The 26809-nt window shown below is 36.7% G+C and overlaps 1 protein-coding gene across 1 annotated transcript in view; it reads left to right on the forward strand.

The window, feature by feature from the left end:
• LOC127094702 (uncharacterized) overlaps positions 1-26809 on the forward strand; it is a 53888-nt gene that overhangs the window by 13451 nt on the left and 13628 nt on the right. Inside the window, exon 6 of the mRNA XM_051033497.1 lies at positions 26220-26402. Within this exon, the coding sequence (XP_050889454.1) occupies positions 26220-26402 (183 nt within the window). The remainder of the gene's footprint in view (positions 1-26219; positions 26403-26809) is intronic.

Here is a 26809-nt window from a genome sequence, read left to right on the forward strand (position 1 = left end):
GAAGATCATGGGGATCCATATATTATGTATAGAACCAATGTGAATCATATCTTGATTGATCTCCTTGCACTTAGGATCTCAAACCCTAATTGTGAGCTTGATGAGGCATTGGTGGATGCACACACTACCTACAAAAGAAACAAAGCTATACATAGACATATTTTTGGTATTTTGGTTAAAAAACAAAGAAAAACAAAGTATGGTATAATCAAATATGCTTGGTGATCTCTCCCAATGCAAACCCAATGAATGAGGGGTAAGGAGGATGCCAAGGTGTGATCCCAAAGCCAATGCATATGATGAGATAGCATGAGGGATCTTAGGGTCACAATTGGGGTTTTACAACTGCCCCTATTTAAGGACATTTGAACTGCGGATGTGAAGGTTAAAATCTTTATATCAACTCAGTATAATGGACTTAAATAACAACATCTAGAAACAAATTCTGGTCCATAAGAGACTTGATGATGCATATGATATGAATGTTAAAATAATCTTTGTGGGCAATATATTGCCACAAAGGAAAAGAATTTGGAAGAGACTGAAAATTCACAGGAGCATAATGCGTTCCATAAGGAAAACTCACTGGGAAGACAAAGACTCTAGGGGATAAGAGTTATGCGCGGGCCACGCTACGACTTAAAAACTGCTGGAGACACGAGGGATTTTCCATGAAAATAAATCAATGGAAAGACTCGGTTGGGGAACCAAGGAAATTTGCAGGGGAAATGGGTAGATCAGAACAAAGCTGAAATACTCAAACCAAACAAGAAAATGCGATTTCACTGAGGAAATACGTGCTCAAACTCAACTGGGAAAGAATGGACTTCAACACAGGAGTACAAGAGGTATATTATCTACTACCAGTTACTGGGTAAGAACATAATACACTTTGATAGAGGGACATCCGTTACCGGTTATTGTAAACATATCAAGGATGACTCGCTGAGGAAAAGAGGTGTATTCATTATCGATTACTGGGTAAGAATAACCTACTGGGTAAAAAGATCAAATAGGATTTACAACTACCGGTTATTGGGCAGAAGACCAAAGAGAGAGTATTTGTCACCTGATTAAAGTGAACATATCAAGGATAAACTGAAAGGAAGAATATCCATCATCAGTTAGGATGAACATATCAAGGATAGACTACTGGAGAGAAAATAGGAACTATATCTACCAGTTACTGGGTAGACTACCAAAGAGAGAGTATCAGTCACCGGTTAGGATGAACATATCAAGGATAGACTCAGCAGGGGAAAGTAGGAATTACAACTACCGGTTATTGGGCAGAAGAACGCAAAGAGGAGAAAATCCATCACCGATTAGGGTGAACATATCAAGGATAAACTCTCTAGGAATAAAATAGGGATTACAAGTACCTTTTTACTGAGTAGAAAGCCAAAAAGGAAGAAGATACGTCACGGGTTAGGATGAACATATCAAGGATAAACTCACTAGGGAAACGTGAAAACGGATCCGCTGGGGAATACAAAGGAAGTAGATTACATTTTACCAGGTATTGGGCAAAAGTAATGTACTCAACATTGAGAAGAATATTACCAGTTACTGGGTAATAGACTCTCGGGGGACCAAAATATCTATCTAGGCAATAACTAGAAAGAAATAGTCAAACAAAGACTCAACCCAACGAGGGAATAGCTCAAGGGGAGTGGTTCCATCTGAAATAATAGTCACTCATGTGGAAATAACTAAGTGGGGAATGAGAAATGTTAAACTCTTTCTGCTTAAGGGGCTGACACTCTATAATTGAAGGAGGACAAACACCAAATCTGCATGGGGAAATAATATCACCAAAGCAGGGGATCAAAAGAAAAATCAATGCAATGGAATGCATAATGAAATATCTGATGTTGTGTTTTATGCATGAATATGCATGTGTATGATTATGATTATGCTGACAACACATCACAAAGGATACAAATAACAAAGACTTGAATCATCACTGCAACACTCGGCTAATCTCAACAAGATGGGAACACCAACTGGAGAAAATGCTAGGGCTGAGAATAAATCATCTAGCTCTGCATAAATCAACCCTGGTTGGGAAAGGCATGGAGAACATGCTTTCAATCAATCACGACAAACTCTAAGGGGAGAGAGCACTACTGAAGGATGTCCAACCAATCATGCCGAGGATAGAGAAGGATCTGCTGAGGATCCACACAAATCAACGCTGCAGGGGATTTTAGGTCAACATCATATCAAATGGGAGACAACGTCATAGGGGACGAAAGTAAAATACTTCTCAGAACCAAATACTGTCGAGAGAGAAGAAACTTCCATCAGAAGATAAATTTTGTCGAGGAATATCAGAGGTAAAACTTTGAGCGGGGAATTAAGGAAAATGCTAGGATGATGTGACTTGCCGGAGCAAACCAAAGAACCATCATAATAATCATCAAATTCTTCTGGGAAATTATGAAATAAACCAATTCCAAGGCAAAGATAACCAGATCTGACTCACACAAGGGAGAAATTACTGTGGTTACACAAACAAATGCAAATGGGGATCAGGAAACCAAATAAAGGTTTCGGACATCCAGGGTTCAATCACCAATCTTAAACTGGGGGATATGAAACATGAGCACCTTAGTTGGGGAACATGGATTTGCAAAGGGGACCGATCGTCAACTCATCTGGAGATAAACCTACCAACTGTACTGGGGAGAGGAGATTATTCGGGAAGAAACTCCTCGACCAAGCTGGGGATAAATGATGAACTATTTGGGAGGAAAAGATTTACCAAACCAACTGTTTGGGAAGACTAATCAATTCTCCACACTTTAAGACTTACCTGTTCTTAGATTGTTGTTGACATTCCTTGCTGAAAACGATTGTTCTTAAAGTGAATGTTTTTATTATTTTAAGAAAAATATATTTTCATTCATTTTTTTCAATATTATCTTCATAAAAATTCAATTTTATTTAACATAAGCAAATAATAATACAAAACAATTGGATAAAAGCTCAAATTTATTTAACAAAATGATAGTTCGTAAATGACGAGACTCTGTGGATCTTTACAAAGTTTGAAAATGGTAATTTACATGGAAAAAGGCTACATTGAATACAATGATCATTCTTCTCCCTACCAACTTCAACATCCATTGTGCTTGTATTCGGTTGAGGATGATGAATCAGAACCAAATGACTGCTCAAAACTGCTTCCGAGATCAAGAACAACCGAATGAAGTTACTTGCCATAATCCCTAATTTTTGCCTAGATTTTCCCAAGGTGGAGTACTCAATCTACTGGGATAAGTTTTCTGTTTTATGTCTCGAATTTTTGCCTGGATCTCCTTTGTGGGTTTTCAATCCACCGAGACGCTCATTTTTGCCTAAGCCTCCCTTTCGGGTTTTCAACTTAGCGAGTCGTTCTTTTCCTTTTTTAGGTGAAGTATTTCTTGACTGAATCGGCGTTCATAGGACGCGTGAACTCTTCACCATCCATAGTTGTAAGATTCAAAACGCCACCTGAAAAGGCTCTCTTCACAACATATGGGCCTTCATAATTAGGAGTCCATTTTCCCCTAGCATCAGGTTTGAAAGATGGAATCTTCTTGAGCACGAGGGCACTTTCTCTGAACACACGAGGCTTGACCTTCTTATCAAATTATTTCCGTGTTCTCTTCTAATACAACTGGCCATGACACATGGCAGTCAATCTCTTCTCTTCAATCAAATTCAGCTGATCATACCTGGTCTGACACCATTCAGCTTCAGTCAACTCAACTTCCATTAATACACGTAATGATGGGATCTCAACCTCTACGGGGAGCACAACTTCCATGCCATAAACGAGAGAGAAAGGGGTTGCCACTGTTGAAATACAGATGGACGTACAATACCCATGGTTTTGATCCAACAAAACTCAAATCAACCTTGACCAAGGCCCAAATCAAACATCACAAGACTATAAAAATGGCTCAACAATATTTTTACACAATTAATCAATTAAAAATCAATTTAAATGGATTAAAATGCATTATAATTTGGTCAAAACCTAAAATCCCTTCAAAACACCAAATAAATGGCCAAGTGATTTATCCTAGGTCAAACAAGGTCCAAGGACCTTAGACAAAAAATTTCACTATTTTTTAAAAGTCAGAAGTATTTTCAAATAATTAAAATATGCACAAAAACATTTAATTCATGAAAAATAACAAAATTAATCCAAAAATAATTTTAATTCAAAATATGGAAGAGGAAAATATTTAAAGATTTTTGGTGAAAGTCCCATATTTTTTGGATTAAAAATGAAATTAATATGAGTTAAACAAAATAAAGGGATTAAATGAAAAATCAAAAAATATAATAAAATTCAAAAAAACAAGGGCCATCAAATCTCCCTCATTAATTGAGGTGGCAAATCTGATGGTCACGCGGGCGCTATCCACGATAGACAAAGTCAAACACGTTACACCAATGGTAATCAGAACCAAGGGCAAAGATTAAAACATTTTGAAAGGATCTGAAGGTTGGGCACACGCCAACACACCACCGGAGTTGAGGCTCCGGTCAACTTCTCCGGTGAGCCTCACCGGACTGGATGACCACCAACCATCACCAAAATGAAAATCAATGACATGATTTTATGGAAAAAATGCGCAGGAGCTCGAATCTGACCTCAATTCTATCCAATTCCAAGTATATTGAAAGATACGGGGATTTGAATTTTGAGGATCATGATCTAACTTGCTTCGATTTGACCTAAAAACAACTCAATCTTGTTGCCTACATTGGTAGGACTTTAGCAAACCAACAATCAATCAAAATGGATGAAAAATGAGGGAGAATCGAAGAAGAAAAGTTTATGAAATCTCACCTTCGAGGAGGTTCGAATTAGCTCGATCTTGCTTCTAATTTGGCTTGGCTTGACTCTAGAAGCTTGCAGGAGATGATATTGATGATTAAAAAGCTTAGACTCTTGGAGTTTCAATTCCAAAGCAGAATGAGAATTGAAACTCGATTTCTCAAGAAATCTTGAAGATTATCCCTTCAATGGGGGTTTGGGAGAGAATGGGGGCGAATCTTGGGAAGAGGATCCCAATTATGATCATCAAGGGCATGTATTTATATCCATGTTCATTGCTTTTCACACCTTTTGAATTTTGACCAAAAATAGAAATTGAAGTGCATGCTTGCATGGGCGTGTTGCCCATGAGATGATGTAATCAGGTCCAAAAATGATCATGAGTGATGCTGAAAGCATAACATGAAGCCATGCATTTGAAATTGGGAAATGGTCATGTGATTCATCCAAATGGAACCATGAAGAGTAACCATGTGCAAGTCATTAAAATCTTGTCCAAATGAGGTGATGCTGGACTTTTTGGAAAGGTGACATCAACGGGAACAACTTTCATGTTGACCACTTTTCAATTTGAAGCTTGTATAATGATGGAGTTTTAGGTGGAAGTTTGAGAAATCAAACATAATTGAAATTTCTCTAAGTACCAAGTCAAATATCCACTTTTTCCACCTTGAATTTTTTTATATGAGCTTCAAATGGAACACGTTCCTTCATTAAAATAGTATCTCTTTAAATAATCTTAAATGTGGTCATAAATTTAACCTCATTCGGATTTTGCATGAAGGAGTTATGCATTTTAGAAGTTGAGGAAAATTGCTTGTTCAATGATAATGGCCCAAAATGACCTAGAATGTTGCCTCTTGGAACATGCCCTTGCAAGTTTAATTTGAAGTTTATCAAAGAATAAAAGTTGTATAAGACGTCTTTAATTTGATCATGAAACTTGGATGGCCTTCATATAATAAAAATTGAGCAAGTTATGGTCCTTGGAAGTTGACCTTCTAACTAGGGTACAAACAAAATGACCTATAATTTTTCACCATAAAAAATGACTTTCCAAGCAAAAATAGATATTGATGTAAACATGAAATTTGTTTGGAATGTCATAAAGAGTAAAATGTTTCTTGGAATAATTTTCATATGACAAAAATTGTAGGAGATAGGGTCTACGGAACCCCAATTTTGACTAGTTGACTTTCTATAGTCAACCTCTTTGAACCAACTTGCAAATTTGAAGTTCTCTTGATATTTGGGACTCATGGAGAATCATATATGTATAATATGATGTAATATTAAGTATCCATTTAAATATTTGATCAAATGTTGAAGAAACTTGTTGAGGAATTCACACAAGATACCCAGATGAATTAGGGTTTTCAAGGCAAACAAGCTTCAAACTCTTGATGATTTCTTGATTAAAATGATAAATGGATATCATGGGGATACATATATGATGTCTAGAACCAATTTTAATCATTTCTTGATTGATCTCATTGCACTAAGGGTCTCAAACCCTAATTGTGAGCTTGATGAGGCATTGGTGGATGCATACACTACCTACAAAAGAAACAAAGCTATACATAGACATATTTTTGGTATTTTGGTTAGTAAACAAAGAAAAAAAAGTATTATATAATCAAATGTGCTTGGTGACCTCTCCCAATGCAAACCCAATGAATGAGGGGTAAGGAGGATGCCAAGGTGTGATCCCAAAGCCAATGCATATGATGAGATAACATGAGGGATCTTAGGGTCAAAATTGGGGTCTTACAGGTGGTTAGACACTCGTCTCCATCTAAGTACCAATGATTAAACTCGTAAAACAAATTTCATACTTATAATCAAATCAAATATATTCTTAGGCCCTAGGGAAGCCTTTATGTCTCTCATTATACTTTATCAAATAACTTCAACATCATTCCCACTCCTTAAGTGTTGCATTTCCTTTCTTGGAACCCAATACCATAACCTCTTTTGTTTCCATGTATATTTCCGTGGGAAAATAAATAGTGTCCATCCTTTGAACCAAGAGATATTTGTCTTTATGCCAAATACTTAATTCCTTTGTTTTTTGGCTTGATCCCTTTCTACTCTTGGGTTCAGAGTTTATTCCTTCATGGATTCATAATACCTTTATCTTTTGGATTCAAATTGTTTGTTCCCCGACAGTGATATATTATTCCCTTATACCAAATACCATACTCCATTGGGTCCCATACATACCCTTTTAGAGAAAATAACCAGTTCCCACCCTGTGAACTGTAAGACCCCAATTTTGAACCTAATATCCCTCATGTTATCTCACCATTTGCATTGGCTTTGGAATCAAACCTTGGTAAGAGATCAATAAATAATAGGTCCACATTAGTTCTAAGCATCATATATGGATCCCCTAGTTCTTTATTCGCCAATTTGATCAAGAATTCATCAAGAGTTTGAAGCTTGTTTGCGTTGGAAACCCTAATTCATCTAGGTATCTTGTGCGACTTCCTCAACAAGTTTATTCACGAATCGGTCAAAGATATCAAGGGATACTTCATTATACATCATCTCAAGCATATATGATCCTCCATGAGTTCCAAATATCAATAAAACTTCAAGTTTGCAAGTTGGTTCAAAGAGGTTAACCAGAGAAAGTCAATTGGTCAAAACTGGGGTTCCTTACACCCCATCTCCTACAATTTTTGTCATATGAAAATGCTTCCATGAGAAACGTTACTCTTTATGACATCAAAAACAACTTTCATATTGACATCAAGAGCTAATTTTGCTTGGAATGTCATTTTTATGGTGAAAGATTATAGGTCATTTTGTTTGTGCCCTAGTTAGGAGGTCAACTTCCATGAACCATAACTTTCTCTATTTTTATGATATAAAGGCCATCTAAATTTCATGATCAATTTCAGGATGTATTCTACAACTTTTAAGCTTTGCTAAATGTCAAATTCAACTTGAAAGGGCATGTGCCAAGAGGAAACTTTATAGGTCATTTTGGGCCATCATCATTGAACAAGCAATTTTCCTCAATTTCTAAAATCCATAACTCCCTCGTGAAAAATACAAATGATGTCAAATTTGTGACCAAATTTAATAGGAATTAAATATCTATAACTTTTATGAAGGAACCATTTTCATCTGAAGCTCATATCAAAAGTTATTCAAGGTGGAAGAAGTGGTCATTTGACTTTGTACTTAGAAAATTTTCAACCATGTTTGATTTCTCAAACTTCCACCTCAAAATTCATCATGATCCAAGCTCCAAATGGAAAGTTCTTAAACATCAAAGTTGTTACCCTTGATGTCACCTATCTAAAACATCCAAGATCACACCATCTGGACAAGAATTGAGGGACTTGCGCATGGCTCTTTTGTTTGGTTTATTTTGGCAACTTTTGCACTCAAGTGATTAATTCTTTTGCATGCTTACATGTAATGACTTCAGCATCAACTGCACACGAATTGGAAGTGGATTGCATCTTTGGTTGGGCCTAATTCCATGACCATGCACCCATGTACAAAATTGCTATTTTTGGCTCAATTTTCAAATGGTATAAAACTGAATTCCATAGCCTATAAATATAAGTGCGTTGCTTCAGAAATGATACACACACCTTGCCCAAGCCTTGCCAAGCAAACTCATAACCCTACTCCATATAATTCCTTGAAGATTTCATTGAAATCGAGTTCTTGATTCAACTTCTATTTGTGAACAAGAACTCCAAGGATTCATAGCCATTTTTATCTCAATTGATAACTGCAAGCAAGAGGAGGAATAACCAATTGGAATCATATCAAGATCCAGTCAAATCACTGCAACCCGAAGGTGAATTTTCCAAAACTTCAAACCTTCGTTTCTCACTCAATTCTCCACTATTCTACTTGTTTATTGGTTGTATAAAGTCCTACCAATGTAGGCAACAAGATTGAGTTGCTTTGAAGTCAAATTGAAGCAACTCAGATCGTGTACCTCAAAATTCAATTCCTCATATCGCTCAATATATTTGGAATTAGGTGAAATTTAGGCCAAATTCGAGCCCATGAGCTTTTTCTCTTTAAAATAGTGTCCTTACTTTTCATTTTCTTGAGGGTTGGTGGTGGACCAGTCCGGTGAGGTGCACCGGAAAAGACAACCATAACTAGGGATCCGGTGATGTGTTGTCACGTCTCCTGGCCATTTGATCTATTTGAATTATTTTAATCTTAGCCATCTGTTTTAGTTACCAAGTTTGTGTCGCATTGACTGAAGACTATGGTGGAATGCACGCGTTTGGCCATCAGATCTACAACCTCAATTAATAAGGGAGATCTGAAGGCCCTCGTTTTTTCTATCTTTTTTTAATTCTGATTTTTTTCATTTAGTCCATTTATTTTGTTTAATTCATATAAATTTCATTTTTAATCCCAAAAATATGGGACTTTCACCAAAAATCTTTAAATATTTTCCTCTTTCATATTTTAAATGATTTTTAAATTCTTTTAAATATTTTTAAAATACTTCTGACTTTCCAAAAATTATGATTTTTTTTGTCTATGGTCCTTTGACCCTGTTTGACCTAGGATAAATCCCTTGGCCATTTATTTGGTGTTTTCAAGGAATTTGAGGTTTTGTCCATTTTAAAATGCATTTTAATTCATTTTTAATTTGATTTTTAATTGAATAATTGTCTAAAAATTGTGCTGAGCCATTTTTATGGTCTTGTGATGTTTGACTTTCTGTTTGGCATTGGTCATGGTTGACTTGAATTTTGTTTGATCAATACCATTGGATTTAGGGGATTGATGAAATGTACATTTCATCTCCCAAAATGAATGGATAGTATTGATCAGATAAAATTCCTCATATGATCAATTTGGGTTTCTATTTCCCATTCCCTCTTCATATTTATCCTTATTCTTCCCCAATCCACCATTGACCAATGAATTATCTTTATGTCTAATGCTAGTTGATTCATCAATGACCTTGTGTCAAATGAATCAACACGAGTCTGACTGAGATAGGCCTTTGCCATTTCTTTTAGTGTGTGGTATGTTTTAGGAGTTTGGTTCTTTGTACAAAATCTCTAACATGCATTAACACCTATATTTTTATTGCCCGACCTCAGATAGTTGTGAATTCTACATAATTCCAATTACGATTGCTTAACATAGAGCTAAATTTGTCCCTCAAGGCATAACATTCTAGTAAGTGAGATTGTAAGTCTCACATTCTTCCTGGCATTGTGTGGAAACTTGACCTTTTTTCCATTCAAGTTGGAGCCCTTCTCATGGATGATGTCTTGGTTCAAGTGTTCATACTTATGAATGAATGGTTAAGTGTTCTCCAAAGAATGACTTAAAAAATTAAAACTCTTCACTAACATTTGACTAACCATTGACTAACTTCTTGATTAATGTTTCTTTACTTTCAAGTTATTTACTTAATGCAATTTAAATATCAGTACCTTTATCATTCATTTCCATCTACATTTCATGCAACTTGTTTATGTTTTAAGTCCTTTTCACTTTGCTCACTTGAGCCATATCTTGTGATTGTACATATTGATTGCTTGTCTTTATTTTTTGATTATGGTCTTAGGACCTTAAAACACATAATAACAACAAAAACCCTAAAAAACATTTTGGGGCTGTAAGGCCCCAATTTGACCCTAAGATCCCTCATGTAATTTCATCATAAGCATTAGAATTGGGATCATACATTGGCATCCTCCTTACCCCTCTTTCATTGGGTTTGTTCTGAGAGAGATCGCCAAGCACTTTGTGATTGTATCATACTTGTATTTTATCATTTCACTAACCAAAATATCAAAAATATGTCTTTGCATTTGCCTAACTCTTTTGTAGGAAGGGCATGATCTCCATTGATCTATCAAGTTCACATCTAGGGTTTAAGACCCTCATGAACAAAGAGCACAACCAAGAATTGATCTAAGAATGGTTATGATCATAATATATGAGTCCCAATGTTCTCTACATGTTATATTGATCAAGTTTTCTTCATCAGTTTGAGGATGATTTGCCTTGGAAACCCTAGTTTGACTGGGTATCTTGAGTAACTTCTCCAACAAGCTATCTCACCAATTGATCAAATTTCTCAAGGTACACTTCAAAATTCATCATCTTATGCATATATGATCTACCATGAGCCTATAAAGTCAAGATAATTGAAAGTTAGCAAGTTGGTTGATGGTGGTTGGCCAGATGAATTCATTTGATCAAAACTGGGTCTCCCTAGACCCTATCTCCTACACATTTCACTATATGAAAATGATTCCAAGAGAAAACTTACTCTAAATGACATTACAAACAACTTTCATGTTGAGACCTAGAGCTAGTTCTGCTTGGAAAATCATTTTCTATGTTGAAACATTATAGGTCATTTTGTCTAAACCCTAATTTGAAAGTCAACTTCTCAAGGTCGTAACTTGATCAATTTTTATGATATGAAAGATTTACAAGTTGCAAAATCAAATTAAATGTGTCTAATTCAACTTTTATGTTTGGAGTGGGAGCTAATTCAAATTTTTTGAGCATGTGATATGAGGTTACATTATAGGTCACTTTTGACCTATACCATTGATCAAGTGATTTTTCCAAACTTCAAAAATGCATAACTCTATCATTTCAAATCCAAATGACATGAAATTGGTGACCATTTTTAAGGTATTTGAGAGATCTACAACTTTAATGAAGACACATTTCTCATTTAAAGCTCATATAAAAAAGTTAAGCAAGGTGGAATATTGTGACATATGGCTTGACACTTAGAAAATTTTGATATGTCAAAAATTTCCAAACTTCCACCTCAAATTTCTTCATGATACAAACTTCAAATGGAAAAGTATTGAACATGAAAGTTATTCATCTTGATCTCACCTTCCAAAGAGCTCAAATTCATTCATTTTGGACAAGGAATGCATAGGTTGCGCATGGCATGAACACGGTGTCATCACTTGGCAAGGATCAAACTTCAAATCAAAATGTACACTTGCCTTGCAATCCAAGCTGAATTCAGACTATCTCACACTCATTTGTGGACTTATGGAAATGATTTTATGGGCTTATGCGCGCCCATGCACCCATGCATCATCAATGATCAAATTTTGAAAGTGAATTCAAGTGTGCAAAAAGCAATGGATTCAGCTATAAATAAAACCTCATATACTTAGCATTTCACACACATTTGTGCCAGCTTTGATCCTCTAACTCTAACCCTCATATTGCAAAGGATAAACCTGAGAAATTCACTTGAATTTGAGTTTGAATTTCCACTGTTTTGAAATTCAAATCTCTAAGAATCCATAGCCTTTTGAGCATCCAATCCTTCTTCTGCAAGCATTTGGAGTGAGATCAAGCACGAGCAAGAGCAAGATCAGTTGAATCCAGACCTCCATTGAAGGTATTTTCCAGAATTTTGATCTCTTCGATTCTCTCTAATTCTTGCTCAATTATATTGATTCTTTGGTTGGCTGAAGTCCTACCAATGTAGGCAAGAAGATTGAGTTGCTTAGAGGCCAAATCGAATCAACTCAGTTCATGTACCTCAAATTTCAACTCCATATATCTCTCAATATACTTGGAGTTAGAGTGAATTGAGGCCAGATTCGAACTCAGTGCCATTTTTACTTTGAGATCATGTCCTTGTTTTTAATTTTGGTGATGGTTGAAGGTGGACCAGTCCGGTGAGGTCCACTGGAGAAGAAGACCGGAGCTACAACTCCGACAATGTGTTGGCATCTCTCACAACCATAGGATCCATCTAATTTGTTTTAATCCTGAGTGTTCTTTCTGATTACCAAGGTTATGGCGTGCTGACTAGAGTCCATCGTGGATAGCGCGTTTGTGACCACTTGATCTGCCCCTCAATTAATGAGGGAGATCAAGTGGTCCACGTTTTTTTTTGATATTTTAATTGCATTATTTTCAATAATTCATATTAAATTCAATATTGATCCAAAAAATATGGGACTTTCACAAAAAAAATTCAAATATTTTTCTCTTTCATATTCTGAATTAAAATTATTTTTTGGATCATTATTAATATTTTTCATAAATTAATTGATTTTGAATTTGTTTTTAATTGTTTAAAAATATTTTTAAATGTCCAAAAATTATGAAATTTTTTCTCCAAGGTCCTTTGGCCTTGTTTGACCTATGATAAATATCATGGCCATTTCTTTGGTGTTTTGATGAGATTTTAGGAATTGGACAAACCATATTTAATTTAAATGCACTATTTTAGTATTTTAATTTGAATAAATGCCAAATAAATTTGTTGACCAATTGTGATGACTTGTTTATGTTTGACTCTTGTTGTTGGGCCTTGGTCAAGGTTGGTTTGACTTTGTCAAATTAATATCATTGGATTTAGGGGATTGATGGAATGTACATTCCATCTCCCAAAATGAATGGATGATATTAATTTGGTAAAAGTCCTCCTTTGACCAATTTGTGTTTTGATCCATTCCCCTCCCACTTCATCTTATTCCCTTTCTTCATTCATTCATTCCATTTGGCCTATGATATCTCATAATCCTAAGGCTAGTTGATTGAAAAATTGACATGAGTATGGATGAGATTAGGCCACACCTTTTGCATATTCTTTTTGTGTGTGGTATGTTTCATAAGCATAGTCCATTATACTATGTCTCTAACATGCATTAACACCAAAATTTTATTGCTCGGCCTCAAATAGTTGTGACTTCTACATAAGTCCAATTACGATTGCTTAACATAGTACTAAATTTCTGACATAAAAGGGATAAGCATTCTAGTTAGTAAGATTGTAAGTCTCTCCTCTTTCATGGTATTGTGTGGAAACTCGGCCTTTTTTCCTTCCTTTGGAAGATGTCTTGGTTCAAGGATCCATGCTTGTGATAAGTGGGTTGAGTGTTCTCCAAAGAATGACTTCAATTAAAAAGCAAAAGCAAAACAATACTAACTTCTAACCAATTAACTACTAACTTTTAATTTCAAGTCCTTTACTTTAATGCCATTTAATTTTTGTTTTTATTATCTTGCCATTGTTCATATCATTTTAATTGTTTATGTTAATGAAATTTTCACTTTGTCCATTTGGACCATATTGTTTCATATATTTTGTTGTGTATACTTTTATTGTTTGTGTGGTCTTTGACCATTAATGTACATAATAACAACAAAAACCCTAAAATACTTTTGTGTGGATTGTTGGCTTGATCTTGGACAAATGGACTTAGAATCTAGGCAACCTTCCTATGCTAAAGGACTTGGCCAATGCCAACTTGTTGAGAAACCAAGTGCTTGCAATCTGAAACTTCATCTGATACATCATTCAAGATCCTTTTGAGTTCATCTGTAACATGATCATTGTGAAGCTGTTATTTTGAATCCGTGACTTATGGAATTCATCTGTTACATGGGATACTTTGAAGAAGATCATGGAATGGATAAGCTTGGATGTGGCCATATTTATTTGATGCCTTGCTCTTCAAGATAATATAATTGTGCATTTGTGTGTTGCTTGATTCTAAAAGTCCAAGGGAATTTTGGGTTTCTAGTGACATTCTTGTCTATTGGATTGCTACCCATTTGGTCAGATCTTTTCAACTCTAAACTTTTAATTTTGTACATAAGATAGTCTCTTCATCTTCTCCCTATTTATTTAATTTCAAAATCTCTCCTGCCATTTTTTAAAATCTTCTTTGTGTGAACTACTTTTGTTTTAAACTTTGACCACTTTGCAAAAAAAGATAGAAACTTTGGCTTTATGCCATTGCATTTTCAAACTTCTTTTCTTAAATCAAGCTTGTAAATAAATTTAACTATACTTGACCTAAACTTTCAAAAAGCCAAAAAGAACTAACTCATTTAAACCATTTTTAGGCCTTCGCGCCTTTCAAACTTAAAATTTTGTTAAAAGCAATGCATCCACTTTGAAATTTGTATCACGAACTATGAGGTTTTGATCCCTCATTTTTATGTTGGTACGTAGGCACAAGACCGAAGGTCTTGTCAAACACAAAAATATAATTTATGAATTCTTTTCTCGTCTCCCCATTCTATTTGTTTGTAAACATCACTTTATACCAAGTACATATGCACATAAAAAGGGCTCCCTAGGAGTACCTAGGACACTTTGGGTGCTAACACCTTCCCTTTGTGTAACCAACCCCCTTACCTATAATCTCTGACTTTTTATTAGTTTTGATTTGAAAACTTCTTACTTTTGGGTTTTGTTCATGCTTTTTCCCTTTTCCCTTGGAAACAATAAAAGCGCGGTGGCGACTCTTGTTACTTGATCTCTAGCTTGTCAATAGCTTGATGATCATGAATTTACCGCTACAGGGGCATTGTTGGACTTGATATGAACTTTGGGACTTAGAACTAGGCAACATTCCATATGCTAAAGGACTTGGCAAATGCCACTATTTGAGAATGAGTCATCCTTGGCTACATCATTCATCTGAGACAAGCCTTGAGAGCCCACATTGGTTTATCTGTTATTTTATCCATGTGCTTAAACTGTTATCTTGATCTTATTAATTTTACCTGATGAAAGTTTCTATGATTTTGCTACAAGGAATATTTCATATGATACATTTGAAGACACTGAAGACTTCTAACTATTGGAGTGCTTGCTTGGATATTATGGCTATGTTTATTTGATGCCTTGGTATTCATATAATTGCTTGGATTGCTAAGGCTTGTTGCTTGCTAAAGTACAAAGGAAAATGGGTTTGTATATGACATTCTTGTCTGTTGGATTGCATCCCATTTGTCACATCTTTTCAACTATTAACTTTTAATTTATTGTTTAGGATAGCCCCTTCATATCCTCCCACTTCTTAAATTTCAAAATCTCTCCCTCTTTTCAAAAACTTTCTTTGTTTGTGTTTTTCAACTTAGACATGTTTTAATGATTAGAAACTTTGGCCTTATGCCATTGAATTTTTAATTTTTTTTCTTAAAATCACACTTGTAAATGAACTTAACCATATTGACTTTAATTTCAAAAAGACAAAAAGAACTAACAACCCCATTCAAATCTTTGGCCTTTTGTGCCTTTTCTTTTAAAATTTTGTTAAAATCAATTCACCAACTTTGAAAATTTTACCACGAACTACAGGGTTTGATCACTCATTTTTATGTTGATACGTAGGCATAAGACCAGAGGTATTGTAAAACATAAAAATATAATCAATGAATTCTTTTCTTATACCCCACTATATATTTTATCAAACATCATTTTGACCAAAACACTTGCACACAAAAAAAGGCTCCTTAGGAGTACCTAAGACAGTTTGGGTGCCAACACCTTACCTCTGTGTAACCAACCCCCTTACCTGCAATCTCTGACATTTTATTAGTTTTGATTTGAAAACTTCTTATCTTTGGGTTTTGTTCGTACTTTTCCCTTTTCCTTTTGAAACAATAAAAGTGTGGTTACGACTCTGGTTCTATTGACGTCAGGTTTATCCATAGCTTGATGATCATGAATTTACCGCTACAGAAATTAAGTGGTGACTTGTTGGGGATCTAGTTCTCAGTGGGTTTAGCCTACTTTTTAGTGTGTATATATTTGTATATTTGATGTTTGTTTGTATATATTGTTGTGTGATACTCTATCTGGTCTGCTTGGTGATCTTTGTGTGGTGAGATAAGTTCTAACCCAAACTTGAGCGCAATCTAAGATAGGAAGGGGGTATAGTGTAGCGGGGTATTCGTTACCATTAGAGATATTGACTAAATCCAAGGTAAACCATACAAGTCGAGTCGCCACCGCACTTCTATTTATCCAAAGGAATGGTTAGAAAACGAACAAAAACCTAAAAGTTTTATCGAATCAAAAACTAGTAAAAATGTCAGAGATCTGGGTAAGGGGGTTGGTTATGCAATGGGAAGGTTTTAAGCACCCAAAACATCCTAGGTACTCCTTACTGAGTGTAGGTATATCTAAAGGGTGTAGGTATATCTAAAGTACTATTTACTAAAAGGAAGGTTAAAAGAAAATGACTCGCAAGGATGTCGCATCCACTGCCTACGTATCTCATCTGAGTATGAGAATCAGAGTCTTCGTAGCTCGGCTACCTATGGGTTAAAGATAAGTGTGCTCGGTAAGACGTCACGTCTTATGCCTACGTATCTCATCTGGAATGAGAATCAGAGCAAAACGTAGTTCGGCTAACTAGGGGTTAAGGATTGCCATCTGAACATGGACTTACAAAAGAGGACACCAACTGTGTCAAAGGAGGGTGGGCAGTGTGTTCAACGTCCTAGTAGTAGGTGTCGCAACTCGCTGAATCGAGTCTTAGGCAGTTACCTCTTTGCAATAGAACAGACTGACATGCCACAAGATCGGAGACGCACGGAAGGTCTAAACGTGGGGAGGCTCTGCTCTAGAGTTGTCATGCAATATGGGCCTATGTGTTAGGATTTACAAAGGGGAACATCTACCTAATGTTAGCATGCAAAGAATAAGGGAATTCTACCTATGTTATCATACAAAGGGTTCTACCTAATGGGTGCTACCTAAACGGAACAAGAGTCGACGGATGGAGCGCGGAGAGGAGTTATGGATAAGGGTAGATGGCGATGCCGAAGGCAATCAACTTACAGGTAGATGGCGATGCCTGAGGCAATCGTCTTACAAGAGGATGGATGAATGCGTGCTGGTTCTGTTAAGTTTTGAAAATGATTACTCGACGTTGGATCCAACTTTTGATCTTATTTTGAAATGGTTATCGGATGTTCATTTGAATTCTTATATTAACAGGTGACTAAAGAAATAAAGAAATAAATATTATACACTTTATGGGAGAGGGGTACATTTGTTATGAATGAGGATTGTTCATGGCAAACAAACAATAAGAATATATGCCTCATACATCATACAAGTAGGCAACAGTTATCAATCAAATCGGATAAATAAACAATATATAATCCAACCAAAAAATAAAATAATGGAGCATTTAAACAATGCATGGGAGTATGAACATGTTAAATAATCAAGTAATAGAAAGCATGAATGAGAGAAACAAGTATAAAAGATAACAGATGAATCAAACAAATGAAAATATGCACACGAAGGGTCCACTGAATAATTTAATCAGGAAATGAGGTAAGGACCAAATAAAATCAAGGTAAAAGGCCTCTAATACATGGCATATGAGATGAACGAGGGAGGATCAAAAGATCTCTTCAATTGCCATAAGCAATCCCTAAGTCAAACATCGATCATAAAGAAGTCAACTAAAAATTCAAGTCAACTTAAAAAATAACAAATAAATAGCAAATTAATCAAGAAAATTATAAAAAATTAACCTAAATAAGGTGGGGTCAGGACATCATCATCCCCCAAAAATATTTTTAAAATAATGAAAATTGGCACGTGAATTAAATAAGACAAAACATAGATCAAACCAAAAGTCAATTAATAAGACTAGGTTAGAAATAAATCAAGAATAAATAGTAAATTAATCAAGAAAATTATGAAAAAATAAACTAAATAAGGTGGGTTCAGGACATCATCATCCCCCAAAAAGATTTTAAAAATAATGAAAATTGGTACGTGAATTAATTAAAATAAAACAGAAGTCAAATTAAAAGTCAACCAACCAAACTAGGTCAAAAATAAATCCAAAATAAATTGAAAATGTAAAATAAAATTCCAAGAAAAGGTCAGTTTGACCATGAGACAGTGGTCATCCTTCATCCCAAAAATTAAATGCTAACAATAATTTTAAGTCATAAAAATAAAATCAATAAAAAAAGTGTGTTAAAATGGACCATTTAGAATAAATAATTAAAATAAAATATTAATATTAAAAAAATACAAAAATAAAAATTTTATAAAATTAAATAAAACGTTAAGAAAAGTGAAAAATATTTTTGGGTAATTTTATGGACGAAGAAAATATTTTAAATAAGAAAAAGAAATATGAAAATGGAAGGATTAATGGTGATGAACATGGTAAGCAAGCGTAGATATATCAAAACATGGCCATGGAAGAGATGATTACCTAATGGAAAATAGAAGGGGAATGGAATCTGATATGTGATGAAGCTTTTCCTCCTTGCCACGAAATTCCAATGCTCCTTTAGGGTTAGGGTTTCAGCTTCTTAAATAGGGTGGATTAGGTATTCTCATGGGCTTTTTAATAAGTGATTTATCCATAAGAATAAAAGTGTGAAGTGAGGTGTAAAATGTTGTTATTTTGGGCCAAACTTAAGTGAATGGATGTCCAATGCATGGCCAAAATAGGTAAAAAAACGTGACTGGTTTGTGCAACATGCTTAGAAAATCTGATTGGGCCAGCCAAGCCCAAAATCTGCCTAGAAAATCAAGTCATGGTGCCCACTTTAAATGAATGTATCTCTCAAACCATGGATCCAAATGAGATGATTCCAAAGAGGTGTGAAAGAGGACATGGCAAGGTACAATTGTTGTGAAGAAAGTATTTTCAAATAATGCCTTGAAGTGCAAGAAAATTGGCCAAGAAGTCTTGACAAATTTTGAAGATTTTGGACTTAGAAATTTTTCTAAGTGTCCTAAAAAAATGTCTCACTTTGACTAAGCATAACTTTCTCAATTCTAATCCAAATGGAGCAAACATTATATCTCTAGAAAGCTTGGAACAAGAGGAACAACTTTTGTGTTGGAGAAATTTTCAAATGGAGCTTTTATCTTGATGCAAAATGGGCTTAAAGTGAGTGCAACGATCATGAAAACTTGCCCTAAATGGAAAGTCAACCATTTCCAAATTAAGTAACTTTTCCAATTCCTGATTAAATGATGAATCCATGATCCAACCTCGATCAAATATCACATGTAGGATCCCCTAGGCATGGATTTTGAGATTCCACTCTTAAAATGTCATGAGTTGACTTTTCTGGCCCCACAGTTGACTTTTCCCAAACTGTCTAATTCCCGATTCCATTGATCAATTGAAGCACTTCTAGCTCAAATAAAGAGCTGATTTTTTGTATGTAGATCCTTGTGGACATATGGAGGGCCATGGAAAAGAGTTTCACCCAAAGAATCAGAAATAAACTGATTATATACCAAACCCTAGTTTTAGGGCAAAATGATCAGGAACTGATTACACTGATTGCCAATGGATCTTTCTGAGATAATTGTGAATCTTCCTAGGCCAAGATGCCTCTATAATCATGACATGGATGAGCTCCTCTAATTCCAACCAAACATTTCCTGTTGCAGGTAGCCATGAAACCCTAATTTCTGATTAAATCCAGATGAACACTCTAATAGCTTTGAATCCGTCACTGATGAACTGAGGACCATAATAAGATACTTGGACCCCCCTGAGACCCTTGAGATGTGTATACTTAGAAAATGAAGTCCAATTCTCAATCTTGCTTTGTGTGGTCTCTTTCTGTTAAGGAGTGATCGATCAAAACCTGATCTCCATGTCACTAATGCAGTATGCAATGAGTATGACCTAATATGATGCTAATGAAGTGTAAAACATAATCCCATGCTTCCAGGAAAAGTGAAGGGTAAATTTTGGGGTATTACAGCTGCCCCTATTCAATCAACTTGAAACCCGAAAGGAAGATAGCGACGACTTTCGCACTTTCGAGGTATCAAGTGATTGAATACGATAAAAGCCCGAAAATGAAGTAAAAATGCCTGTCAGAATCGGCCAAGAGGTGGTCTTGAAAAAGAATCTGTCTGGTACGGTGAGAGTCGTTCTGAACACCAAAACAAGGAATGTTAGCCTGAATACCAAAATAAATGGTAACACAAAAATAACCATGGCCTGAATGCCGCTCATCAATCTGAATACTGGAAATAACTTCGATCTGAGCATCGGACGATACTTGATTATCAAACATCGGTCTGAACACCGGGAAACTGGCCTAAATGCCACTTCGGTATGAATACCGGAAAACTGGCCTGAATGCCACAAGTTGCATCGACCTGAATGTCGGAAACTTCTTCGATCTGAACATCGGAAGATATTAGATTATCAAACATCGGTCTGAACACCGGGAAACTGGCCTGAGTGCCACTTCGGTCTGAATACCGGAAAATTGGCCTGAATGCCACAAGTTGCATCGACCTGAATGTCGGAAACTTCTTCGATCTGAACATCGGAAAACTGGCCTGAATGCCACTTCGGTCTGAATACCAGAAACTTGGCCTGAATGCCACAAGTTGCGTTGACCTGAACGTCAGAAACTTCTTCGATCTGAGCATCAGACGATACTTGATTATCAAACATCGGTCTGAACACTGGGAAACTGGCCTGAGTGCCACTTCGATTTGAATACCGGAAAACTGGCCTGAATGCCACAAGTTGAATCGACCTGAATGTCAGAAACTTCTTCGATCTGAACATCAGAAAATTGGCCTGAATGCCACTTCGGTCTGAATACCGGAAACTTGGCCTGAATGCCACAAGTTGCATCGACCTGAATGTCGGAAAATTCTTCAATCTGAACATCAGAAAACTGGCCTAAATGCCACTTCGGTCTGAATACCGGAAACCTTCATGCCTGTCAACATCGGCAGAAATAGGGAAAATGATAATTGAGGCGGCGCGTGGGCCAATGACCCTTGTTGGGAATAATAAAGATAAGTCATGAACAATCTTCAGTCTGAGTACTGGAAACAACTTCTGGCTTATCACTTGGGATACTGAGAATGCCTTATGCTTTACATGCATATGTTTGAATTTTTCAATGGCGTAATGCTCCATGAAAATGGAAATGCTACGCAATTTGGAAGGATGCAATGCAATATGATTCTACATGCAGGGATGCGAAATGCTTGATTAGAGAGAACACCAAGTCGAGGCAAGGAATTCTGTTGGGGAGATGATCACAACCTTCTGGACCCAGGCAATGCTGTTGGAGACACACAACACATGAACTCGGTGGGGAAATGACCAGCCACGCGGTGTTCTGGCAATAACAAAAATATCGAGACTCTGACTGGGGAGAGAATGGTACTGAAAACTTGCTGTTGAGGAAAGCAACAGTGGTTCTGGCAACCATAATCTGCGAGAGAGACGACTCTGAGGAGCAGTCGCTTCTGCTGGGAAGATACAGTCAGACACTGTCAACTCCGCTGGGGATATACAGTCAGACACTATCAACTCCGCTGGGGATATACAGTCAGACACTTTTAAGTCCGCTGGGGATATACAGTCAGACACTTTTAAGTCCGCTGGGGATATTCAATCAGACACTGTCGACTCTACTGGTGAATGTATAATCTGAAACAAATGCTTGGGGAAGTACAACAGTGAGATCCTGCTGGGGATTGAAGAATCCAACGCTCAGACCAGCTCTGCATGGATAAGATACCATATTCCAACTGTTGAGGAAAAACATCCGTGATCATTTGATGGGGACCTTAAGGAAATGCCCCGGGTGTACCTGTTCTGAATAGACAATCCAAAGCACTTAAAATTTACAGCAATTTTCAATGTTTATTAAGAACGTACCTGTAAAGCTCTTATGTTTCATGATGCAATGTTGATCGGTCACCATTTCCATTGAATTCCCGCCGCTAATCCGACATATTTTCATCACCTTGGTAAGATTTATGGTTGTTTTTAGTTGCATTTGAGTCAATTAGCATGTTTTGTTGGTTTGGTATTGCATTGCATTTGATTACGAGTTTATGTCAAAAAGATCTCGTTTATGCTTCGTTTGGTAGTGTTATTGTTACAGGTTTAAAAGCAAGAATGGTGAAGTTCTAGACACTCTGAAGGACAAAAATATGAGAAAACAGCAGGTCAACACGAGCACCCGTGTGCCACAACACTGCCCATGTTGTTGATCAAGCAGAGCAGAGAGGGAGCAGAAAACAAAGATTAACACGGCCACCCGTGTGCCACCACACGGCCGTGTTGATTAAAACAGTGCATTAACACGGGCATCCGTGTGTAGGGACACGACCCGTGTTGTTGCCACTGTAACTTATGCTGAAAATAATTAATGTTGAAGAAAAACACGGCCACCCGTGTGCCACCACACGGCCGTGTTGATTGAGCGCAGCTTGGAAAACCTAATTTTTGCTGTGTGAACCGATTCTGCTCATTAAGGGTAGTTTGGACCTTTAGCTTGGAAGATAGTCATCTGAAGCTATAAGAAGGCTTGGAAGAGAAAGAAGAAGACACCTTTTTACAGACGAACGAACGCATTGCATTGGAGAAGATAGCGAATACGACGAATTTGAAGACGGCGAGATTCAAGGGTATCAACCATTGAAGATCAAACTCTCCTAATTCATTGTAATGTCTAACCTTTACTTTATGAGTTCTTTAAGTACTATGAGAGGCTAAACCCCCTGATGCTAGGGGGGTGGTCCTGATGTTATCACATGTTATGAATTTGAACCTATGATTTCTTAATTACTATGTTATGTATTTCAATTCAATTGTGTGATGTTATTATGCTTTTGTATCAGACAAATACAAATTGATCTATGACTTCCAATAATAGGATTGTGATTGGTAGGGTTTTCACACAATTGGGTTTATGAATGCATCATCTAGGACTAGTAACTTTCGTAAATCACCGTAAACCTTGATATTTTGTATGATTAAAACCAATGATTAATTGAATGGACATTTGAGTGAGAATTGGTAGTTTAATAGTTTCTTCCTTAAGGACTTAAGTAAGAACATACCAGAGGTTAGGTGATTGAATGTTTCACATGTATTAAAGAAATCGGGACTGAATTCATAACCGGTTACTTCAACCACTCACCCTAGCATCTTTTATCTAAATCAATTGTTTTTACTATTTCTGTGTTTACGATTATAAATTCCAAAACAACCAAACCATTGTCTTTTTGTTCTGATAGAATCAAATTAAAATAAGTAATTCCTACGCAATCCTTGAGATCGATACTTGGAAATAAAAATCCTTATTACTACATCGGTAAAAATAGTACACTTGCTATTTTTCCGATCAAGTTTTTGGCGCCGTTGCCGGGGATTGCCAAACTACATATTTTAATTTCTATTCTATCGAAATTTTGTTGCTTGTCAACCAAAATTTTATCTGTGACAATTTTGTTATTCAATTCTAATCTTTGTCTAACTTGTTTATGCGAGGTAAGGCCTCATCGGATTTTCCTTTTGATGCAGATCCAGAAAGAACTCTTCGCACTAGACTCAGATAAGCTAAGAGAAAGAAACTGGAATTAGCAGAGAAACCGGAGGAAGAAGTTGTTTTAGTGCACTCAGAGAATTCAGATTCAGACACAGAAACAGTTCCTGAAATCATGGCTGCTAATCCACCACCACCAGAGAGACTCCTCGGTGACTATGGTGGAACCAACACCCCGGGTGGTCGTATGACAATTGTCAACCAACCAGTTACTGTGGAACAATTCCAGCTGCATCCCAGCACCATTAATCAAATCGAAAGAAGGTCCTTCTCTGGAAGAGTGAATGAAGATGCCAACAAGCATCTGCAAAGATTTTTAACCATGAGTACAACACTGAAAATGCCAGGACATAGCGAAGAAGCAGTCCGACTTCATATGTTCCCATTCACTTTAGCAGATGAGGCTGAAGAGTGGTTCTATTCCTTACCTGCTGGTAGTATCACTACATGGGAGCACATGGAAACAGCATTCTTGCAGGAGTATTTTCCCGCATCCGTGTCATTGCGGAAAAGATATGAGATCCTAAACTTCAAACAGAAGGAGGGTGAGTCACTAGGAGATGCCTACAAACGATTCAAGAGGATCCTAGTGGCTTGTCCTACTCACAACATGGATGAAACTGAACAAATGCAAATGTTTGTCAATGGTCTTCGAATTCAAACAAGACAAATCCTGGATTCAGCAGCTGGTGGCTCAGCCAACTTTGCAACAGCCACCGATATGAAGAAGATAATTGAAGCTATTGCCTCGAACGAGCATTTAGAGTTATATGACAAGGTATCAAGCAAATCGGCAGTTATTGACTTGAAGCTTGAAACAAATAAACAGGTGAAAATTGAAGAAGCTATTGCTGCAGAGGTAGAGAAAAGGTTGAAAGCACTAAACATAGGTGCTCAGAAAGTGGCTCAAGTGCAACAGGCACCGAGTGAAGTGTGTGACATTTGCAATGGACCATACAATACTGTTCATTGTTTTGTAACACCACAACAGATCGAAGATATAAAATTTTTGAAGCAGAACAATCCCTATTCAAACACATACAATCCGGGGTGGAAAAATCATCCCAACTTTGCATGGAAAGATCAAAGAGGGAACGTGCAACAACAGGCACAGGGTCAATATCAAAATCAATATCAGCAGCAGCAACAACAGGTACCTAAGAAGGCAGATTGGGAGATCGCAATTGAAAAAATGGCAGCTCACAACATCCAATTCCAAGAGGAGACTCGAAATAATCAGAAAAACACTACAACATCCATCAAAAATCTTGAAATTCAGATGGGTCAAATTGCCCAACAGTTAGCTTCAAACTCTCATGCACCTGGCACACTTCCTAGTGGGACAATCGTTAATCCCCGTGATCAAAATCACATTAAAGCTATGGTCACCAGAAAAGGAAAGGCTAAGGAACCACAAGTTGACGAACAGGTTGAAGAAGAGGGATTGTTGGAAGTTGACTTGGAGATTAGAGAAGAGCCAAAACAAACTAAAGAAGTGGTAGTCAAGCCGACAAGCCAACAAGAGAAACAAAAACCAAAGATCATTCTTCCTTTTCCGACAAGAACAAAGAAGAAAGATCTCAATGAATTTTTTTTTGAGAAATACTTAGAATTATTCAAGAAGCTCGAGATCAACATACCTTTTGCTGAAGCTCTGGAACAGATGCCAATCTACGCCAAATTCATGAAAGACATCATATCAAAGAAAAGGTCGATCGACAGCGAGCCAGTCATGCTAACTGAAACCTGTAGTGCTATTTTGCAGGGCCTAAAAATTCCGATGAAGAAAAAAGATAGAGGTGCAGTAACTATTCCTTGTAGCATTGGAGATAGATCCTTCAAAAAGGCACTGATCGATTTGGGAGCAAGTGTGAGTCTAATGCCCCTCTCAATTTACAAAAAACTTGAGTTAGGGGAGGTGCAGGATACTCGCATGACACTGCAATTTGCGGATCATTCTATGAAGAGACCCTATGGTATAGCAACAGATGTTCTGGTAAAGATTGATAAATTTGTATTCCCGGTGGATTTTGTTATACTCGAGATGCCGAAAGATGAAGAGATTCCTCTCATACTGGGAAGACGTTTCCTGGAAACCGGAAGATGCATGATAGATATTGAGGAAGGAACCATGACCCTCAAAGTTAATGATGAAAAGCTCAAAATTGATGTGAGGGGTACTATGAAATTCAAGGAAGACGAAGGGGCGAGTAAAAGTATTGAAGTGTTAGATACAGTTTTTGCTCAATCTATGCAGATTACAACACCCAGGCTTCCTTTGGAGAGAGTTTTGAGTTTATCTATTGTTGAGGATACTAAAGGAATTGATGAGAAAGAATCCGAAGTGGTAGCAATGTTAAAAGAACATCCGCCTTGGGTTCGTTCCCGACCGCAACGGTGGGAGGAGCTTCGACCTGAAACATCTTCAGAATCAAAACAGGTTATCAAAAAGGGGATCGAGTTGAAACAATTGCCAGAACATCTCAAATATGTTTTTCTTGACAATGAGGAAAAATGTCCAGCAATCATCAATTCAGGTTTGAGAGAGACCCAAGAAGAAGAGCTAATCAAAGTCCTCAAGAAATACAAGGGTGCTATTGGGTGGGCGATGGACGATTTGAAAGGAATCAACCCGACAATGTGTATGCACAAGATTTTGATGGAGGATGATCAGAAACCGGTCGTCCAACCTCAAAGAAGATTGAATCCGGCTATGAAAGAAGTTGTTCACAAGGAGGTTGTGAAACTTTTAGATGCGGGGTTAATTTACCCAATATCTGACAGTTCGTGGGTGAGCCCAGTCCATGTGGTACCAAAGAAGGGAGGGACAACTGTGATAAAAAATGA

The sequence above is a fragment of the Lathyrus oleraceus genome, chromosome 6, assembly GCF_024323335.1.
Source record: "Lathyrus oleraceus cultivar Zhongwan6 chromosome 6, CAAS_Psat_ZW6_1.0, whole genome shotgun sequence".
NCBI classification, from domain to species: Eukaryota; Viridiplantae; Streptophyta; class Magnoliopsida; order Fabales; family Fabaceae; genus Lathyrus; species Lathyrus oleraceus.